This window comes from Electrophorus electricus, chromosome 13 (assembly GCF_041902795.1).
Source record: "Electrophorus electricus isolate QZ-2024a chromosome 13, ASM4190279v1, whole genome shotgun sequence".
NCBI classification, from domain to species: domain Eukaryota; kingdom Metazoa; phylum Chordata; class Actinopteri; order Gymnotiformes; family Gymnotidae; genus Electrophorus; species Electrophorus electricus.
Window position 1 is genome coordinate 16,732,640 of NC_137509.1, and position 14,705 is coordinate 16,747,344.

The 14,705-nt window shown below is 39.8% G+C and overlaps 1 protein-coding gene across 2 annotated transcripts; it reads left to right on the forward strand.

Annotated features, from left to right (window-relative positions):
- The first annotated feature begins 2,621 nt into the window (after window positions 1-2,621).
- On the forward strand, window positions 2,622-6,334 carry pdcd10b (programmed cell death 10b). Of its 2 annotated transcripts, none has more exons than XM_027013168.2 (8): window positions 2,622-2,904; window positions 3,927-4,082; window positions 4,255-4,308; window positions 4,414-4,531; window positions 4,699-4,825; window positions 5,425-5,503; window positions 5,636-5,718; window positions 5,855-6,334. In XM_027013168.2, the coding sequence occupies exons 2-8, from the start codon at window positions 3,993-3,995 to the stop codon at window positions 5,934-5,936; spliced, it is 633 nt and encodes a 210-aa protein (XP_026868969.1). In that variant the 5' UTR covers window positions 2,622-2,904; window positions 3,927-3,992; the 3' UTR covers window positions 5,937-6,334. The 2 variants fall into 2 exon arrangements, with proteins under 2 accessions (XP_026868969.1, XP_026868962.1); XM_027013161.3 differs by having other exon boundaries at window positions 2,625-2,904; window positions 3,920-4,082.
- The last annotated feature ends 8,371 nt before the right edge of the window (window positions 6,335-14,705 follow it).

Here is a 14,705-nt window from a genome sequence, read left to right on the forward strand (position 1 = left end):
TCCTCAAAGCTCTCCTGTGCCCCGTGTTCCTCCTATGTTTCCTTTGTTGCCTGCTCCTGCTGCCCTATTGTTTTTACCTTCTACATTGCCTGGTTGTGTTTTTGCTCCTGTTGTGGTGTATTTTTCTGTGTCTGTTTTTGTTCCTGTCTTTGGGCTGTGCCTGGGCTGTTTTGTGCCTATGTACTCCTGGTCCTGGACTACTCTGACTCTGGATTTACCCTTAACTCTCGCTGTTCTACACACATGCGTCTGTCTCCTTACCGCTCACGATTACAAAAACAAACCATAAACTCACCAGCTGATTAACACCACCACCACCTGGGCTATTGCAAATCACTTGCATTTCTGGATGGTCACCATTCACCAAATACTTAGTGGTAGTGGTTTTGCTTGTGTCTTGTTTCCTGGCTTGAGGTCTTTCACCATTTTTCAGCAGCAACTACACCTGCTGTGCATTGGGTGCTGTGAATATTGTTCCTCATGAACGGTGTAGACACAGCTAAAGTTTTTCCACATCATGGAGCATCACTACCTGACTTCAGTGTTCATTGGAGTTTTAGAGCAAAGTCAGCAGCATCTCTTGTGTCTGTTACCATCATGGAACTTGTCATACAGCAGCACGTGCTAAAAAGAGCCTGTAATAGGATAGCTGTCAGGTTCAGGGTTTTCATATTTCTCACCGAACCATGGAAGTGATGTTATAACATCTGGACTGACAAGGGTGGGGTAGGATACAGTGAGGGAGCTTTGACATCCATAGCTTTAGTGGAACAAGGACATGATAGCAGAAAAAGGAACTTGGGCATATCAGCAGAATTAAAAACAAAATTTTACCAGAGAGGAGCACAGAGCAAACTAAATATAAAAAACAGAACCAGGAAGCAGAGCCTAGACAAGAGACAAAAGTCCATAGAATATGCATATAAAATGCAATACAAAAAACAATGGTGAACACAAGGGTGTAAATTCACAGAATACTAAGAGGAGACACTTGGGGCAGATTACATAAGGGCAGGGTAACAAGGTTGACACAGGTGGTAGGTACAGCTAAGGGTGGAACATGAAACCAAAACAGAATCCATGGCCAATGAAACCAAAACAGAGCATGAGGGAACTGTGACACATAAAAGATCAAATTTAAAATAACACATGAGATTTGAGTATTTTTAGTTTGCGTAGCGCAATTCTGTTGGTGCCTCACACAAGTGCTTTGGACACAGGCTGTTCCCTTCTGTATTCTTTCCCCTCCTCTTACACCCCGTTGTTTCCCTTCTCCTGACTAAAACTATCAAAATCTTCTTTTATCGGTGCACAACAAAGGGGAAGGGGCTGTTCTTAGGTTATGCATTGTCAATTGCATAGCAATAACTTTTAACAGAAAAAAAAAATCCTTTAAAACATTCCAAGGTGGTTCACCACAACAAGATTAAACCAAAATCAAATAATCATACACTTCTGGAAAAATGGCATAACTCATGGTCTTTAAGTTTACAACACTAAGATATGTGAAATGACTATATTAGTCTAATTAATTTAGATTTATTACCACATGGAGTGTTTATCTGAATGAGACATAGGCAGGAAAATAAAATTAACTGTGTTAGGTCATCATATTATTTATAAAGCTATACTAGTTTTATCACGCAGCATGGCTAGCTATTTACAAGGTGCAGTTGTGACACCAATAAAAATGGCGGTGCGAAAAGCCTGCTTGATATTGTCCAAGGTATTGTCCAACTGCCTGGAGTTACGTTTGCTGAGCAAACTAACAACTTAAAGTTTTAAGTATTAAAGTTGTCTGCAATCCTAAATAACATGAACATCAACAGTGGGCATCGTTAGGCCTGTTTTAGGTCTAAACACGCGACTATACACATACACGCAAGCATAGTGCGCCAGTGAATGGATGTGCAAGTGCGTGTATATGCAAGTGTAAGTTATCATACACATATGTAAGTAGTGGGCTATTTATGTGAAAATATGTTTCACATGTACTCGTAAGTATTTCATATGTATGTGAAAGTAGTGTGCGTGTGCGCAAGTATTTCACCGGTTTTGACCTAAACGCCCCTTCATATTTTTCAATCGGAATGCACAGCCTCAGCACTAAATATAAACATGCATCCCACTGAGTTGATTTCTTTGGTGATTTGCATGTCCGTCCTTTGACGACTGTAGAGTATGAGAAAGCGACAGTTTCAATGAATAATAGCTGAACATCAGTTGAGAATTTTATTTTTCCATTGTTTCTAACCTAACCGGATCTATATAAATTAGTTTTTATAAATAGTTATAGTTTTTGAAATATTTTTGTGAAGATTACTTGGTATTGGCTTTGCACTTAAAAGCAGCTTTATCTGCCATTTTTTTTGCTGTTTAAATGTAAACTGGTGGAAATGTAAAAGGTGGAAATGCATGCTGGGCAGGTTCAGCCGTGGCCATTTGTTTAATTAATTCGTTCCCTCACCCCTCCGAGGACTCATGTCACTGAGGAATTCCCTAGTCGAGGCGAAGTGGGCAAGGGCATGTTAAAAACACACCAGAATCACAGTGCTCAGGGAGCTTTTACCACTTTGAAGTGTAACGGGTCTAATAGCGTCTAATGTGTCGATACTATACAACAGGGAGTAGAATGCAGTATCCATTAGTGTAGTATATAGTAGTAGTAGTCAAGTATAATATAGTAGCATATAATTATGCTGTATATTACACCATTCTCTCTGGAGGCACAGGTTTATAATGAAAGCTGATTGGTCAACATGGGGAAGTTATCATGAAAGTCTCGGTTCACAAAACTTCCGCCTTTCGAAGTTAAAAAGAAAACAGCTAGCTAGCTGTATTTGCTAGATAGGTCAATTGCCGCTGTTTCTCTTTGGATTTACTTTCATCCGAAGACGAGAGAAGGTATTGTTCGATGTTGAATTTTATTTTTTTTTTTACTGTGATTTGATGTAGAATGTCGCGACGTTAGCAGCTTTAAGTCTGCCAGCCAGCTAAGCAATTATAAGACTAACTTAGCTAGCTAACTAGCTAGCTATTTGTGTTGCCATTATTAGCCATCAGGTTAACCAGCTTTTATTTGGTCTAAGTTAAGATATTAATGAAGGAAGACTTCGTAGTTATTTTGTCAGGTTTAAACACAATATCGTTGTCATGGCAATCAAGGTTGGGTTACTTTTCTCACGTTTCAGACCATCTAACGTTAGCTAGCCACTTTCGTGTTTCAGCCTAGCTAGGTTGGCTGAAACATGTTTGCTTTTTGTAACTTTATGCGTTGTAATTCATACCTAGCCTGTTGTTTTCTGAGCGCGTATATATAATTTGTTGGCGCGCCAACTGGCCACAATCTTAATTTAGGTTAAACATTGGTAGCCAGCGCTAGCTACGTTTTGTTGTTATAGCTACAGCAAAATGTGTAGCTAGCGTGTTCCGTAACAGTTCAATGGTGCAATTGTCTCTTTCTATGGCCAGACGAGAATGGGCACTGTACCGTTTGGTGGATGTTGTTAGCCAGCTTTAACCCGCTATAATCTTAGATACCAATTTTAGCGCTAGATAGATGGCTAGCTAGCAATATTTGTTTTTTTTAGTGGACCCTGCCAGGAAGGGCAAAATTTCTCACTAATGGCCCTAGAATAACTTGCCTCTGCACTTATTGTTTACCCTGTTTCAAAATACCCATTTTAAGTGTATGACTGGTTTATTACGTAGCTAGCTGACGACCTCCGAGAACACTAAAATGTGCTGCGCAGGAGGACTATTAGAGGACTAGGAAAGTCTAGATTTTTTTTATGGCTAGCTAATTACATAAAAGGGTCATTTAGCATGGCTAGCTCAATTTAATAAAACTAATGTTTAATGTTCGTTGTGTATGAAACAGTAATAAACACTGCACTGAAACAATAATATTCTTTCTAAGTCTACAGCACTTTTTAAAGGATAGTAAGTTCTAGCCTGCTTCAGTTACCCATTTGGTGGGCTATCCATTGAGGATGACAATGGAAGAGATGAAGAATGAAGCTGAGACAAGTTCAATGGTCTCTATGACATTATATGCTGTCATGTACCCGGTCTTCAATGAGGTAATTAAGAGACAGGATTAATTTCCTGTTACTTAGAGCATGTTCTCCACCCTGTTGAGGAAGATTGAAAATTGTTTATATAGTAGCGACTTGTGTATACAATAGTGATTTTCTAAGATACACTCATTCAAAGCCAGAAATGCTGTATGTGATTTTTGTTTTAATGCTACAGTTGGAGAGGATAAACCTATCAGCAGCACAGACACTGCGTGCAGCTTTCATTAAAGTAAGATTCCTTTGTTGGGGGGTGGGGAGTAGTCTTGTTTTATCTTACAACATAATGTCTAGCAAAATGAAATGTGGCAGTATTTGATTATTTTGCTTTCCTAAGGCAGAGAAAGAAAATCCAGGGCTTACTCAGGACATTATAATGAAGATCCTAGAGAAGAAGAATGTTGAGATCAACTTTACAGAGTCGCTACTTCGCATGGCTGCAGATGATGTTGAAGGTATAATGTCAGTCTTTGCTTTTATCCAGTGGCCCTTCAAAATATTGTGTAACTTCCAAAAAGCTTTCTTATAAGGCCTCAGGCCCTTAGACTTTGTCCTTAAGCCATGCAATATAATATTTTACCAACCAATGTTATTCTTGAAAACCTTTTCACCATGTTTTTAGAGTACATGATTGAGAGACCAGAGCAGGAGTTCCAGGACTTGAATGACAAAGCCAGGGCTCTTAAACAAATCCTAAGCAAAATCCCAGATGAGATCAACGACAGAGTGCGCTTCCTTCAGACCATAAAGTGAGCACAGGCCCCCTGAATGGGCACAGATGCCTGTTACTGCCGTTTATTGGAATACTGCTATTGATACCACTAACCAAGATGATGTCTGATGCTCTGTAGTAATTGGAACTTGATAGATGCTTTGATGGTATAAGACTGTGTTTACACTTGTTTTTGTTCAAAGGCTGTGCCCAGTTTGTAGCCCAAAATTTATTGCACCATGGTGCATGCAAGCAAAGTGCTTTATTATTATTTTATATATATATATATAAAATTACACGCACATTCCAGAGCCCACTAACTGAGCCCTTGCAATGAAAAACCAAAAAAAAATCATACATGTTTATTTACTGTTTTTCTGCATTCTACAAAGTAAAAACAGTACTATATATCACTATTGCATGTTTTATTTTTTAAAGCCCATATGAATTAAATAAGGCAAGCATATTTAGCATTTGAATGTAATGACTGATTGCAGAAAATGGTGAAATGGCTGATATTTGGGTTTTTTTGTTGCAAGGACTCAGTTGTTATGGACATTGTTTGAACTGGACCTCTAAGAAAGCATTTTTGTTTTGGATGAATCAAGACATGGATTTTCTTAATGATTTCCACAGAGACATAGCCAGTGCCATAAAGGAACTACTAGACACAGTCAACATTGTGTTTAAGAAATATCAATATCAGAACCGCAGGGTGAGACACTTTCCTGTATTTCTCATTAGCCTATCTCTGCTTTGTACTAGAACTTTGATGTAGACTTATTAATTCAATATATGCGTAATAGAATGCGTAATAGTTTTGTGCTGATGAATGATTTGTTTCCAGGCACTTGAACACCAAAAGAAGGAGTTTGTGAAGTACTCGAAAAGCTTTAGTGACACACTAAAAACGTACTTCAAAGATGGAAAGTAAGCAGATATGGTGGTGATTTTTGGTAGCCAACTGAAATGGGAATTTAACACTATGATATCGCTGTCTCAAGGTGTGAAATTAAATGCTAATTTTTGGTAATGTTGTTTCTCTCTCTCTCTCTCCCACTCACAGGGCAATAAATGTCTTCATCAGTGCCAACAGGCTGATCCACCAAACCAACTTAATATTGCAGACATTCAAAACTGTTGCCTAAAGTGTGTGCTTGTGAGTCCTATGTGAGATCAAGGCCCAAGTAATTTGTCATTTTCAAAGGGTTTTTCTTCATCCCTCCCCCTCATTTTTTTGGACAGTATAATTTAACAGTCATCACTTAGAAGAGCTGGAGATGAGGGGTCTCTGATAAAATAGTTTGCTCTTAGTTGGCTCTTTTGCTTACTAATCATGATTTCACTACTTTTGTGTTATTGTTCCACTCAAGTTAAGCCAAAAGATTTATGCGCCTTAAAGAGTCCTGCAACATTCCTCCTATCCAGAGTGTAAATAATCCTACTCTGTCTTGACTAGGCAGAAAGAATAAGACTAGAAACCTATGTATTTAACAGATGACAAAGGTTCAATAAATAGTTTCCAAATGTTGACATTTTAAACTTCTCTCCTGACTGGCTTTGATTTATTGTTCTCAGGATGTACAGATGTGTGTGCTACAGAGACTTAGAAGACTGGGTTTGTAATATATAATGATAATTTTAAGGATATTAAAGGAACAATGTGTGAGATTTAGAGGGATCCATTAGCAGAAAAAAAATGTTTTCACTTGTGTATTATGAATCATGTTTTCGTTAGCTTGGAAAGAGCCCTCAATATCTACATAGGGTCCTTTTCCAGCAGAGTTTGCCATTTGGGTCTCCATGTTTCCTCAGTAGCCCAAAACAGACCAACCAAACACTGGCTTTAATCTAAATGCAGTTTGATGTTTATTTGGTTAGAACATGGGTATAATTTATGAGCACAAGTAAGATTTTCGTTGTGTCAGTCTTTAACATATTTAATTGTTACGGGGATTGGAATTTTACATTTATTTTTGGTATTTGGACCAAAAAACCTGTTGATGTTACCAAACTGAGCCTACAGCTGAAAGGTTATTGCCAATAAAAGCATAATCTTAAAAAACAAACAAACAAAACTGCAGCTCAAGTCTTCATAACATCACATTGTCTGTCATTTTACTGTGTACTTTGGTTTTTGTCACTGGAAACGGAGAACAAATTTGTCCTAAATTGCACAGTCTGACTAGAATGAAATCTTTCCATTACTTTGCTAATGTTACCATGTAGCTTGCAAACTGGCTGGCTACCATTAGCAGTAAAATGCCGCCACAATGCAGAGATAGTAATTACTATTGAATAGTAATAAATATTAATTCACTTTTACTTGAAAGCTATAACCTATAGTTTTATAGACTGAATATAATGTCTAACTGTCTAATGTCTTGACATATTTTGGCTACTCAGGTTGGTCATAGATGATATTTTGGAAGTAGCTGGCATCTGAAGGCCACCTCACATTCTACTTCATGCTTGGAAATGTTGAGGTGATGGAAGGGATATTCAATTGGTTGTATACTGCAACATCTCCACTAGATGCCACTAAAACTTATACACTGATCCTTCAAAGAGTGCAGGTGAGTGCTCACACAAGCAACTAGTTGTGTTTTGCAGTTTGAGTATGATGCAGTGAAATTAGCATAAGAAATTAACAGTTTAGATTTTTAAAATGTCTTCACCTCCAACTCTAGTGGTCTTAAGTTCTGCTTACAGACTGATGTGAGCACATTGATCAGCACTTGTTCCATCTTTCTCTCGGTAAACACAACCAGGAAATTGGGAAAACTTGACTTGCAGTTTAGGAAAGGTCAAGAGAAGTCATTATTTGTCATTATTTGTTCCAAACCAGTGGAAAATCAGTGCAGAAACTCCAGTGCAGTGCAGAAATTTTTAAAGAGGTTTTTGATTTTGCTATTCTTAGGTTCACTGACTGATGAATGTTTATTGGTGCTCATACTTGCTTTAGTCTCATGCACATACTATGAAATATAATCCTGGCAGTGTCGTTGTGTTTGTTTATGAAGTATAGCTATGTTATCATAAATCCTATCAAAAGAACCCATCAATACTTTCAGCTGATGGTACACATATACATTCACACCTGCTCTTGTCGTAGATTGTTGCCATCAGAGGAAATGCACTCCAATCAGGCCACCAAATTTCAAGGAGCTAAAAACGAAAGAATCAAGGTCCACATCTGAAAGTAGAGAGATTTTATTCCATCCCATGTTATATTACTCAGTGACCAACATTTATGTTGACACTGATTCACCACTCATCAGTTGTCTGTTCTTGAATGCTTTGGTTTAACCCAGCATATGGATTTTCCAACTCATGATCATGGACATGAACTGGATGTAATTGTAAGTCACTTTGGATAAAAGTGTCAGCTAAATGCCATAAATGTAAATGTACATGGATGTGCTTTCCGCCACTAGACTTACCGGGTACTGACTACAAGTTCACTGAATATAATCTCAGGACCTCCACTATTTTCTTCTTTAATCTTAACTCACTTGACTGCAAGATGCTGGAGCCTCGAACAACTTCCAAGTTATAACGATGTTAGTGAGCGATGTTTGTAATTCCAACAAAGGTTTCTGTCAAAGCCAGGAATGTCAATGTTTATTACATTTAAATCCACATCAGAAATCCAAAGGTGAACTTGTGCAGATCAAAAATGCATAAAATGCATTGTTCTTATTGTACATGTCTTTATATGATTTAAAAAAGTCATATGATGCAAAGAGCTCTGGCATTTAAATCCGTGCTGTCCAGTTAAGGCATATATTTGACCAGTTTTCCTTTTTTCCAGTTTTCCTTGGATTTCAAGTAAAATTGGATATTTCAGCATGACTGCAGGACTGTCATGTCCAAACATTTAAATAATATATTAATATTACTAAAACTGCATTCTATAATTTAAGGAATATTGTATAAGTCTCTCACTGTCTGGAAGACACAAAGCAATTGATCCATGCTTTTTTCCTTCTGGATTATTGTAATGCATTGCTCATAGTATTTGCTGCAACTACAACAAACAAACCTCAATTTTGCAATGTAAATACAATTTAAAAATGAACAGTTTTATGGAAACATGTTTTTTGGTCTATAAATATACAAGGGGCCAGTGAGGGGAAATGATAGTGGAGAATGCAGCTCTCACCCTCACTGCCTGCACTCTCAACACCCATCCGGAGGACCTCTATTATCAAGATGTATTTGAGAACCAGCCTCTTTCCCCCACTCGACCACACTCTAACCCCTACGATAACTCGCAACACCCATCCTACAAAAGCTCAGTTATCAAGACCAGGACCCTTTAGGCTCTGCCAGGTTGGCACTGCAACCCTCTATAAGAAAGGTTTGTCAAGGCAAGTAAAATTTATTTATATAGCACTTTTTACAACAGTTGTTGTCACAAAGCAGCTTTACATATCTCAGAGTCCAAGCCCCCAGAAAGCAAGGCAAGGGCGACAGTTGCAAGGAAAAACTCACTAGAACATGAGGAAGAAACCTTGAGAGGAACAAAGACTCAAAAGGGTGGGCCCATCCTCCTCTGGCGGACAACAGACACTACAATAGCAACAATATAAATAATAAAGAACAGAATACGTAGTGAGACAAAAAAAAAATAATAAAAAAAAAACAATCAATGTCCATTCCAATTTTCTAAATGTCCTAGTCTGGTCTCAATGGTGTGCCCATGTGTGAAACCAATTCCAGACGAAAATGTCAATCAAGGGCAACAGAATAGTAGTTAACTGGGGTATTGGGTTGGAGGTGTGGTGGACCACAGCAGGGGGGCATCAGGAGGTCGATGGAGGAGCCATGGCAGCTGAGACAGGTTGAGGCTGAGTAACAACATGACATCAGGAGTAGGTGTACCTCAGCAGAAACAGAAAAGATTATTAGACATGTCCAGGTACGAGGGTCTGTAAATTAGGGATCTAAAATGTGTTAAGTTGGATTCTCGCAGATCTAGCTATGGCAGCACAAGTAAAAGGATAGAGCCAGAAGGAAACACAGACATGAGGGCACCCTGGTACATCAGAACTCCACTGCATCATTTTAATGGCTGTAGTTATTTAACCACACCACACCACACCATTTTAATGGTTGTAGTTATTCAAGTCCCAGTTCCTGTTGTGCCTGTGTCAGTCCCATTGTCTGCCTCTGTTTCAATCCCTGTACCCTTGAATGTGTCAGTTCCAGTGCCAATGTCTGTTTATGTTCCTGTCCCCATGTCTTATGTTCAGTCCCTAATCCATTCTGTTTTACAGTGTCCTGTTCAGTCCCCCATTGTCCCACATCCTGTCCTGTTGTCTGCCTTGTTTCCCAGTTCCCCATTTAAGTACCCTGAGTCTGCTCCTTGTTACACAGCATCTCCAGTCCTGGTTCTTGGTGTTACCCATGAATATCTACCTGCGCACCACCTCGCATCCACTCCTGTGCCTGCTCCATGTGTCAGACCTGGTCTCGCTCCAGCTTCTCTCTCATCCTGACAGATACTCCAGTTCCTGATCCTTGCTGTGTTTTGGCAACAGTCTCAGCTCCTGTTCTTACCATGTTTCCTGTGCCTGTGCATGTCTAGTCTTGTTTCTGTTCTCTAGTTCTTAGTTTTCTCTTTGGTTTTGTTTTGCACATCTGAAGCCACATGCTAAGGAGGGGGAACTGTCATGTACGCCCCTCCATGGCATCATGGCTCTCATGGCAACTCTAGCTAGTTTGTTTACTTCCTGCTTTTGTCTCCTCATGCTGCCTTGTTTTGGTTTGATTCTGTTCCGTCCTCTAGTTAGTATCTCCACCTGCAATCACCCATGTCTTGATAGTCATTATGCTCTGTATATAAGCACCATATGTTCTGTCTGTTCTGTTTGCAAAGTCTTGTCAACTGGTGTTACATTTCTGAGCCGTTTGTTTTTGTTTATGTTTCATCTGGTTTATTGGATATTTGCAAGTCTTTGAATTACCCTCTTTGCCTGCTCCCTGTCAGTTTTGGTTTGCCTCGTTGACTGCTTTCTGGATTATGACCTTTGCATGTTTATTGCATTACGTATATGGACTGCCCCATTCTCTAATAAACTATCCACTATGCCTGCATTTAACTCTGTCTCTGCTCATGCTCAGAACGTTACATTCTGCAGTATTAATGAAAAATGCAACACAATATATAGTTGTGAGCTTTATATTGTGTGTAAGATTTTTTGTTTACATTTAGACATATGAGGACTAAGTGTTCAGGTGAAATCAGTGTGATTCAATCAAAAACTCAGATGGAAACAACAAAACTATGAATATGCATGAATAGATCAAAGAATTATTTATTTTCACTCTTCCTTATGAGATCCGTAGTAAAAAATCAATTTCAGCAACGGAAGTCAGTTTGAACTATACAAGAATTATCTTTGAGTCTAGAAACTGGCGCAAGAAGTACTTAGAATAGCATTTTATTTTATATTTTTGTCTCATAACAAACAAATATACAAGTCTGTCTAAACTTGTTTAATTTGCTCTTCAGTACTCTGTCAACTTAGTCATCTTTTTTCTTTTTCTTTTTTTTTTTTATTGGTAGGATTAAGATTAGTTCTGTTTGGCCAACAGTAATTAGTTTTAATTTAGCCAAACACCATTATTAGGTTTAAAATAGTCTACACCAACGGACTCAGACGGCTATGCAACTGCGAGCTGCTTGAAACACCTTTCCAAAATCTTGGGGACTTCGTCGAAGTTCAGGGTAGTTCAAACAAACCAGACCAGCTCATTTTGACATCTTGGAACAACTTGGGCGATTCATTAGGGTCGCTGACAGTGCAGAGTAGAGTTTTGAATTACGTGTCCGCAAGCTTTCTCCTTCCTCGCACACAAGCAGACTAATCATCGGGCCCACTGATCCCTAAACGTAAAATCTTCTGCTTCCTTCACATGCTAAGCTCTGGGGGCCTGCCAAGTGTAGTCCTTCCCATAATTAATTATGTACAGATGTATATTTCTTCCATTTGTTAGATCAGATATTAACTGCAGGTCTAATTTCTCATTAGGATTCCCTGGATAGGTGTTCCTCCCTCTCTCAGGCATTCTTCTTTTTTATTTTATTTTAATTCTAGCTAATTGATTTAGCTGTAGTAGCTTCTTTGCTAGTTAGCTTTAGCCAAGCTGTGTGTGTGTGTGTCTTGGTCCTCTGGGTTAATCATCTTTATTCTTCTATTTATTCAAGGTATTTCATTTTTTTTTTTTTACTTTTTTTTTTCTTTCTTTTCTCCTTTTCATTTTGTTAGGAATTCTGTATACCTAGGCCAAGTCCTAAAGTTATGCTACCTGTCTTACAGCGTCAATGATTAATTTTATTCATTAATCAATAAACATTTAATCATTAAGTAGGACATCGTGGCAAGTATATTTGAAACAATGTTATTCACTCCATGCACAAAATATTAACTAATTTGGGAATGAAACTGATAAATAATATAATAAAGTAATTCAGTAATTAATGGGTAATAATTGATCATTATTTCACTACGTTTAGGGTTATGCCACCATTAAGGTCCTTCAATATATATAAAGGGGAAAAAAATGAAGAGGAAAAAGGGGCATAAACACCCTCCCACAGCCCTCACAGCCATCCATATTCCTGGGCACATTCCTCACTCCTGACACAGCAGGGAAGAGGGCCACTGGGGAACTTGGGGGCAGGGGGGACCCTGAGTGTGGTCCAGGTGTGTACTCGGTGGAGTCATACGGACCCACATCATGCTACCGGGACTGGTACAATGACGTCCTGTACTCGGAGTTGGACTCCGTAGGTCCTACTACCCCGCAGAGAGACCTTCAGTCATCCTGGCCTCACTCCCTAAGTCCACAACAGGGGAAGAAGCCACTGGACGATTTTGGGGGGGCCCTGGGTATGGTCCGGGGTCGGACTCTGTGGAGTCCTACAGACCCCAGCCGGATAACGAGGATCGACACTCGGAAGTGGACACCGCTGGGTCCTATTACCCCTACATGCAGCGACATCAGTCTGCAGTCGGACTTGGAGTCTGACTATGTGGAGGATCCGCCAATGCAGGTGGAGGAGGTCCTTTATGGGGACCCTCCCACTGACAGTGACGTTCAGTCTGCTGTCTCCAAGAACAACGAGCCTCTGGTACCCAAGATACCGCCCAAGGCTCTGCCCAGGAGGTATCGCTTGGGTGCAAGCAAGCCTTTCCGTGTGGTATATCTAGAGGCGACCTCGTCCGAGGAAGAAACTCCCTTTACCAGTGCGCACCCCAGAGACGGGCAGAGTAGCTGGTGTGCCACCTGAAACAGAGCAGTGAAAGTTACCGCCCCACAAATCGGCAAGGGGAGATCCCCCACAGGCGGGTTGGACTTCAGCCCAACCGACGACTGGAGGACAGCCCGGGGCTCTTGCCGGCTTACCTAGACTCCTTAATAATCCCTTGAATAATTTTGTCCCTGTCACCGTGTCTGTCCCCATCACACTGTCTGTGCCAGTTGCTTTGTCCCCCTTGGTGTCTGTGCCTGTACCTGACAGTATGTCCATCCCTGTGTCTATCGTCGTCGTCCTGATCCCTGTTCTCCGCCCCTCTGTCTTGCTCGCGCTGGCCCCTGTCAGGTCGCTCGGTCCTCTTGCCTCGCCATTTGGCGTTGGTTTTGGGTCCGTAGCCCGATAGGCTGGCGTGCCGGCCTCTGTCACGGTACGGCCCCTCTTCCCGAACGTCTCCGTCTCCCCCCCCCCCCCCCGGTGTTTGGATATGATAGCCTGCGAGCTACGTTGTGATTGTTACGTGTATGAACAAACGTGTTTCTGTTTAATGCGATTTGTCTCTGCATCTTGCTTAGCCTCGCCGTTACACCTTTTGCAGGTCTATAGTCTTGTTCCTGATATCCTTTGAAAGCTCTTTGGTCTCGCCCATGGTGGTCGAGAAGTTTGAATGGAAAAGAGTTATTCTGTGACAGGTGTCTTTTATACACATAACGACGTGAGATTAAAAGTACTTTCTTAAAGGGACAGGACTAATTTGTGTGCCTCATGGGCACATAACCATTCTGTGTTGGTCAGATTTCTTGCTGTTTGGAAGGGGATCAAATACTTATTTCACTTAATCAAACAAATTAATTTAATTATTTTCCCCACTGTCTGTGTGTGTATGTATGTGTGTGTGTGTGTGTCTGTGTGTGTGAACTTGGCACCACTGTGTGACTGACTGTACAAATAGATTCAGCAAGAATTCAGAGGTATCTCTTGACATTGTTGAAAAATAAAGAAAAAAAAGTGTTATCTACCCAAGACAAACAGACAGTATTCAACCCTAGCACACTCAGCTAGAGCAGTATAGGTACAGCTTTCAGTTTATTATCATGCCTTGATCAAATGGGATTGGATAAAATTTGTGCAAATATGAAATTGTTCCTGTAATATAAGATACTGTCAGGATGGTGTTAGAACAATTGATGCTGTACTGCATACAAAATACAAGCAGGAAAGTTATTCTTCAGAGATGCAGTTTAGATCTCATTCAGCAATTTATATTACTCCAGCTGTGTAGAGTTTCACATGAGAATGAGGAAAAAAAGAATTTAAAGACAAATCTATCATATTGACAATTTACACTGGTTAGCAAAAATGTTATTCCATGACAAAAATACCTGTTTATGTATTTTTGCACACTGAATCCAAATATGTTGTTTTCAGAATTTCTCTATCACCTCTAGTTTTTTTCGAGTATAGTCACACAAAAGTGGTACCAAGGAATGTGGAGTCTCGCATTGTTGACAGACAACACTCGACACTGAAGAGGGATGTTCCTGAGGCTAAATGTAGGTGAAAATCATACCTTTTAGAAGTAAGTTTGTAAGTATTTCAAGTGTAATAACAGCTTTTTTATGAATAAGTAATACTCAATATACTTTTTGTA

Excerpts from the sequence above, each read along its gene's own strand:
- pdcd10b (XM_027013168.2), top strand. The coding sequence starts at position 3,993 with ATGACAATGGAAGAGATGAAGAATGAAGCTGAGACAAGTTCAATGGTC. Across the intron at positions 4,083-4,254 it reads TGTACCCGGTCTTCAATGAG|TTGGAGAGGATAAACCTATC; the intron begins GTAATTAAGAGA and ends TTAATGCTACAG. Across the intron at positions 4,532-4,698 it reads GGCTGCAGATGATGTTGAAG|AGTACATGATTGAGAGACCA; the intron begins GTATAATGTCAG and ends CCATGTTTTTAG.